Here is a 7,719-nt window from a genome sequence, read left to right as displayed (position 1 = left end):
ATAAACTACTTCACTGGAAAAAAATTTTTGTTTTGCTTTTTATCCTCCTATCCATATCTTCTTCTTTTTTGCTCTGTGGTTTTAAACCTCTTTTATTTTTTTTAATATAATTTTCTTCTTTTTTTAGCTTTTTTCCCTTTTTCCTGCCTTTTATGACCTCTTTTTTCCTCTCCTTTCCTCTCTCCCTCCTTTTACTTCTCTTTTTCATTTTGTGAGCTTATATCTGTCCCAGTCTGAGAGTGTAACCAGAAGTGGGCGCTCCAACTCTATAAAGAATCTGGCTGTTTTCACACTATTACACAGAACTGAGACTAAGAATACTGAAGAGTTATTGGACTGAATTATGACTAAAAATGGGGGGTGTTATACAAGTGTGTTGCCTGTTGAACTTACTAAAAAGCCTTATTTTCCCCTTACTGTGATGCCAGCTTTCCCACCTATCCCACCCATACTGCGGGGGGGGGGGGTTCTTAGGTACTGTATGCCTCATTGCCAGTAGGTAGGTGATTTGTCTATTCTGCAGTGTGATCCTCTGCTAGAAGCATGTGCTATACAGTACCTTGCAACATATTTTGTACACAAATCAATACCCAACTCACATAAATCCACAACTACAGTATCAGGAGCCATCACCGGCCATCAGTCAGCTGATTACTACATTAAATGATCCACTACTCAAAAACCTTATTGTAAATCTCACAAAATAATGGCCCTTATCTCTGTCCATTTGTGGTCTCTTGAAAGTACTTTTTTGGGGGGATATTCTATAATAAAGGTCCAGTTTTGTCCTTAATTTTTGAAAATTGATTCAAAATAAACATTTATAGATAGATAAACCTTATCTGCGCTTATAATAAATATAAATGTAAGTGTATATAACCATTCATTACCTGAGAACCATCTACGTGAAAAAGAAAAGTGATCTTTATCCTAGCTTTTAATTCAGTGTGGACTAAGGGGGCACATTTACTAACCCACGAACGGGCCGAATGCGGTTTTTTCGTAATGATCGGTAATTTTGCGATTTTTTTCGGCGTCTTTACGATTTTTGCGTAAAAACGCGAGTTTTGCGGCGTCTTTACGATTTTTGCATAAAAACGCGAGTTTTTCGGCATCATTATGAAAGTTGCGCAAAGTCGCGATTTTTTCGTAGCGTTAAAACTTGCGCGAAACGTCGCGCCTTTTAAGTTTTAACGCTACGAAAAAGGCGCGACTTTGCGCGCAAGTGTTAACGCTACGAAAAAATCGCGACTTTGCGCAACTTTCGTAAAGACGCCGAAAAACTCGCGTTTTTACGCAAAAATCGTAAAGACGCCGAAAAAATCGCAAAAAATACGAAAAAGTCACAAAATGTTCGTTTCCAATCGGAATTTTTCCAATTCGGATTCGAAATCGTGTCTTAGTAAATCAGCCCCTTGGTGTATTAATCAGCCGCCTTCCTCCAAACTAATCCCAAAATACAAAAATGTTATTAAACGGAGTTGGCGCTCAAAAACAAACCACCAAGTGTAATTAAATTTATCAATCAATCAGTGTTTTATTATATAATAAATCATTACATTAAAAAATATCAAATAAGTACACTAAACATTCAATAAAAAGAAAAAAGTTGCAATACATAGAATAATAAAACAACAATCAGAGATTCAATTAAAAAACCTTGAGTAGGGTAATAAAATAACTAAACCTATCAGTTCATTAGGGAATGAAATTAGCACAATATATTAATTCATTTGAGGGTAGGTATGAGAACTACACATTAATTATGCTAAAAAATATATATATATATACACAGGATCAGTCGATTAAATAAATAATCAATTGAGGGTGGGTGTAAGAGCTACAAGATAAAAATTATATGCTGGATAAGTCAATTAAATCTGTAACAGACTCAGGAGGAGATAGAGTACTATAAGGAAGCCTAGTCTACAAATAAATGGATATATGTAAAGGAGGCTCAAAATAAATATTTTGTTCTACACTCCATTTAATTATACATTCATTAAACATGCATTATTTTATTTGCACGTGTCTGTTTATTTATAAAGAGAGGTTTAGGGTGTAACAGCAATAATATCAAAAGAATCATTTCCTGTAAGACCTACTAGGCAGTTACAGAGCCCTTTATACATAGACATGTTCTTCTGTAGGATTATAGCAAGAATCAGGGTAGTAATGAATTTTACATACTTGTGGAAGTATAATGACTTCACCTTTTGTTTCATAGTTTAAGTTTTGCCAGTTAATTACATCGCCAACCATGCCCCTGTTATACAGTACCAGCTTAAGTTCCTGAGAGGTCAGGACTCTATCCCACATATGAACATCACTTATCTCTCCTACCAAGGACTGAGCAGCATCAAACTTTCCACCATAACTATCCTGTTCCTGTCCAATGATAATGATGGGGTTGGCATTGACTTTGTACCCTTTCATAAATATATTTCTAGGGTATGGGTTGCCATTGACCCATACAACCGCATCTCCAGTCAGAGAATCCCAGCTGGCACAGATGCTCCTCACTACTGCAGTGCCTGGTATATCCAAATACCAATCTTGGTTGCCTATTGATACAGAAAACTTATTATTTTTATCCTGAAACAGGAGGAAGTCATTGTCTTTGTTTGGTGTTGCCAAAGAGAAGAGTGAATGAGCCCGTGTCAGTGTTGTATATGATTTTAGACAAACTGTAAGGCTGGCAAAAGGACCATTTTTCATTGGATTAAGACGCACGTAAGATGTGGCAGATTCTTTGGGGATGAAAAACACCTTGTCACTCATATCTGCAAAGACAGAATTTAGAAATTTTAGAAAGGCATATAAAAAAATAGAAACATAGATAATTAACTGTTATTTGTATATTAGCTACACTGACCTGGCAATAATGACACAGAATGGCTTTACAGTGAGCTGGCACTAATATATTTTATTGAATTTCAATTGTCTTTTCCTTAGAATGGTCACACCTAACATAAGACTTCATATTCGTGAACAGTAAGTTCTGCTAGAGATAGATTCTTTAAAATGAATCTGAACCCAAATATGTATTGATGTAAACTTACTCAGGTTTCTACTCTGAGTATCTCGGTTGTTTACATTCATTCTTTGTTTTTAGCCCTTTCTGAGATATTTGCAGTTTTAGACTGCTAATAGGTTTTGGCTGAAATGGACCTGATCCCAAATATTTATTGATGTAAACTTACTCAGGCTTCTACTCAGAGAATCTCGGTTGTTTATATTAATTTTCTGTTTTTAGCCCTTTCTGAGATATTTGCAGTTTTAGATTGCTAATAGGTTTTGGCTCAACTGAATCCAGAAATGCCTTAAATGCATTAGAAATACATAACCAGGGTACTTGACACTGCTCTGCATTTACACCAATTCATCACCCCAGCATCGCTTCCACCATTCCTGCTGAAGCTTTGAGGTCAGGTGGGCAAACGGTGATAGGCTAGATTATCAATGTAAATATTGTATTAGCCCCACCCACCTGCCCAACATCATAATTTCAGTAGCAATGAATGGAGGCATGTCAGAGTCTGACATAGGTACATTTCTGGGCTCAATGGTTTTGTTATGTTTTTGTTTTAGAAAGCATAAATAGTGCAAGAAAGACTTTTAAAATGATCCCACCACGTGACACTGGAATGTGCAAATGCCAGGACACAGATATGGAGTTTAGGTTCCTCCTCTCACACTGGCAAGTAGGGTAGGAGACAATTTCCATTTCTCCGATCTTTTTAAACACTGAAGGTAATTCCATAACCAGTATTTCTGTGTAGAAGGGCTGCACTTAGAGTTTTACTATATAAAGCAAACAGTAAAGAATATAATGACAGTGTGTATAGTGCTAGGTGTACAGCTGTCATAAGTGTGAGGCTTACTCATTTCATGGATACCAGAGTAGGAGATTGAAACTCACCCGTCTGAGTCAGGATCCCTGAAGCACTCACAAGGATTAATATAATAACAATTGTCTTCTCCATTTCCTGGATCTAGTAAAAAATGACATGTAGGGGCACATTTACTAAGTAATTTTGAGATAAAGTTGGATTTTTTCTTCTAGATAATTTCGAGATTTACGAATGGGTTTTTGCCAGAACTCGATTTTTTTCGTTATTTTATTTTTGTAAAAAAAATTGTGACAGCCTGTCCTTGAACTTTGAATAAGAAGGTAATCTCCTTATTGTTTTCAGTTTCACCCAGCTTCAAGTGGAAGTTGATCCCCTAATTGCTTCCAGTTTCACCCAGCTTCAAGGAGAATTTAATCCCCCGATTGCTTCCAGTTTCACCCAGCTTCAAGGGGAAGTTGACCCCCTGATTGCTTCCAGTTTCACCCAGCTTCAAGGGGAAGTTGATCCCCTAATTGCTTCCAGTTTCACCCAGCTTCAAGGGGAAGTTGACCCCCTGATTGCTTCCAGTTTCACCCAGCTTCAAGGGGAAGTTGATCTCCTCATTGTTTTCTATTTCACACAGTTTCAAGTGAAACACATTATTGTTTTCCAAGAATGAGCACCAATGCACCTAAAGTGGCTGCTGGAGCAATTCCTGTTTGGGAAAAATTACAGACTTTCTAATCATGTAGGATAATGGGCCAGATCCAATTCAGTGAGAAAACGTTATCTAATGGCTTGAAAACTCATGGACAAGATTCAATTCAGGAAGAAAAAACTTCTCATGATTCAGTTCCAGAGTTTTCATGTGATAAAGATTGAGATAAGTTTTTCTGAATTGAATTGCATCTCAAATTGAATCTCGTCAATGAGTTTTCAAGTGATAAACCTTTTTTCTCACTGAATTGAATCGTTGTAGGTAGTGTAGAAATAAAAAGGATTTAATTATTCACATGATTTCTAATTCACTAATCCATCCAATGAGAACATTTTCACCTTTTTCAGTTCTCAAAGGTTATCACATGAAAACTCTATTGAAGTCTATTGGACTCTCATTGAATTGAATCTGGGCCAAAGTCAAATGCAATTTAGTGAGAAAAACTGTTATCACTGTTTATGACAGGATTTCATGTGATAAACCATAAAAAACAAAGTTTTCCTATTGATTTGAATCTGGCCCAATATTGTCAATCCACCGGCCTTTCTAAGCTTGGAAACAACCCGACTATTCTAATTCAAAGCTATTGTATTCATTGAGAATAGAGGGTCAGATTCAGTTTGGTGAGAATAATTTACTGTATCTCAACTTGAAAACGCAATAAAAATCTGTGGCAAAATCTGCAACTGAATTAGGAGATAAGTTTTCTCCTTAAGGGCCAGATTCAGTTCAAAGAGAAAAAGTTTTCTCATGGTTTATCACTTGAAAACTCATGGGTGAGATTCAATTCCAGGGAAAAAAAACTTTTCTCCTAATTCCAGTTTTTTCTCCAAAGACTTAAATAAGGTTTTCACATGATTAACCAGAATGGGATTGCATCTTACATTGGATCTTGTCCATCACTTTCCACATGATAAACCTTTTTCTCACTGAATTGAATCTGACCCCAAATTGGATCTAGCTCCTAATTTACTCCTCTTTTCTTATCAAATACATTTTCAGAGGTATTAAGGGATTAAACACCCACCTCTCCCATACCGCGGTCAATGTTTATTTAGTGTAATTTAGGGACCCTGCCAATTAAGAACTTCATAATTGAAATGAATTAGCCTGTGCCCTGTCTGTGCTGCTAAGGTCATATATCATTTGCATTATTATATATGGGGCATATTTATTAGAGAGTGAAAAATCCCAACAGTTCACCAGAGCTCTTTCTTCACATAAGATTTTTAGTGACATATATACAATATGTATCTCAATGGGCAAAAAGATCTATAGTTTTTTATGCCCTGGAAAATGGAGACAACTAGAATGAGATGAGGAAAATTTCCAAGATACATCAAATAATACTTACGAGAACAGTTCCTCACTGGGGAATCTTTGGTGCTTCTCCTGTCTGTTTACCTTGCTAATAATTAGTGTTACTATTAATACATTATATTAACACGTTAAACAGTGCTTTGCCCTCTATTAGGATTCTTGAATTGACAAAGGCAGGGACACCTCTCCCAAAATATTCATTTTGCTTCACAAATAATGTCTAATAATGGCCTGGATGAGTTCTTGAACAATCAGAATATCCAAGGCTATTGTGATACTAATATCTACAGTTAGTATTAGTGGTTGTATATATAGTTTATGTATGTGAGTGTATAGATTGGTAGGTGTGGGTTAGGTGTGCTGGGTTTACTTGGATGGGTTTAACTTGATGGACTCTGGTCTTTTTTCAACCCTATGTAACTATGTAACTATGTCTACGGCTCAATAAATTGATTAAACACCATATAAGGATAGGGAGTGCCATTCATTTTGTTTTGAATTTTATATTGATTCCTTTCTCACGTGTCCAAGAAACAAGAGCAACACTGGAAATTGAAAGCAGAAGGTGCGCCAGTGAACAAATTCAGAAGGATCTTTTTGGACTCTAACCAAGCTTTTTCGAGCTTTCACCGTAGGGGCAATTAAGGGTGATTGGGGGTTTCAAAAATACAGGAGGGAGTCACAGGAGTCACAGGAGCCATTGTTCTAACAACCTAGTTCTTAGGTCCCAGCAGTCCTCCACTAGTTAATGGGATGTAAAGGGCAGCAAAATCTTGGGAGCAAAGGTTAATAAATAAAGGCAACTGTAATGTTTCATGAAACATGGTATGGGATCCCTTATCCGGAAACCGTTATCCAGAAAGCTCCGAATTACAGAAAGCCCATTTCCCATAGACTCCATTTTAATCAAATAAATCAGAATTTTATAACTGATTTGCCTTTTATCTGTAATAATAAAACAGTACCTGTACTTGATCCCAACTAAGATATAATTACCCCTTATTGGGGGGCAGAACAGCCCTATTGGGTTTATTTAATGGTTAAATGATTCCCTTTTCTCTGTAATAATAAAACAGTACCTGTACTTGATCCCAACTAAGATATAATTACCCCTTATTGGGGGCAGAACAGCCCTATTGGGTTTATTTCATGGTTAAATGATTCCTTTTTCTCTGTAATAATAAAACAGTACCTGTACTTGATCCCAACTAAGATATAATTACCCCTTATTGGGGGCAGAACAGCCCTATTGGGTTTATTTCATGGTTAAATGATTCCCTTTTCTCTGTAATAATAAAACAGTACCTGTACTTGATACCAACTAAGATATAAATAGTCCTTATTGGAGGCAAAACAATCCTTTAGGGGTTAAATAATCCTTTATTGATTTTTTAGTAGACTTAAGGTATGGAGATCCAAATTACAGAAAGATCCCTTATCCAGAATACGTTTGGTCCTGAGCATTCTGGATAACGGTTCCTATACCTGTACTAGTAAAAAAAAAGAGTTCTATATCACATGGAATAAAGGAGAAACAGACAACAACTAAAATAATATAGTAGTCTGCAAATGTTATAAATACTGTATGTCAGGTAACTGAAAGACAACAATGTCATAGAGGCAACATTTCAATGTATTCAAGAAAATACGGTAGAAAACAATTTGAATTTACAGAAACAAAACATAAACATTATACCTGAACTCAAGGTTGTCTGGCAGTGGAAAACTTCTGATATTCAGTCTGATGGATATTAAGGTAGAGACACATCTGACAATATATATATGTGCAACAAGTAATGGCAGTCGGCCAGACACCACCCTTAAACTTGCCAAATACAACATTGAATT

General features: G+C 36.2%; 1 protein-coding gene across 1 annotated transcript; it reads right to left on the bottom strand.

Moving 5' to 3' along the window:
• Positions 1 to 1,512: 1,512 nt before the first annotated feature.
• Positions 1,513 to 7,602, bottom strand: crp.2 (C-reactive protein, pentraxin-related, gene 2). Its single transcript, NM_001011484.1, is given in 3 exon segments — positions 1,513 to 2,783; positions 3,923 to 3,995; positions 7,568 to 7,602. Coding segments are annotated over 2 exon segments (723 nt in total). The 5' UTR covers positions 3,987 to 3,995; positions 7,568 to 7,602; the 3' UTR covers positions 1,513 to 2,124.
• Between the last annotated feature and the right edge of the window lie 117 nt (positions 7,603 to 7,719).

The sequence above is a fragment of the Xenopus tropicalis genome, chromosome 8, assembly GCF_000004195.4.
Source record: "Xenopus tropicalis strain Nigerian chromosome 8, UCB_Xtro_10.0, whole genome shotgun sequence".
NCBI classification, from domain to species: domain Eukaryota; kingdom Metazoa; phylum Chordata; class Amphibia; order Anura; family Pipidae; genus Xenopus; species Xenopus tropicalis.
The sequence above is the reverse complement of the archived record's forward strand: the minus strand, read 5'-3'. Positions and strand labels throughout refer to the sequence as shown.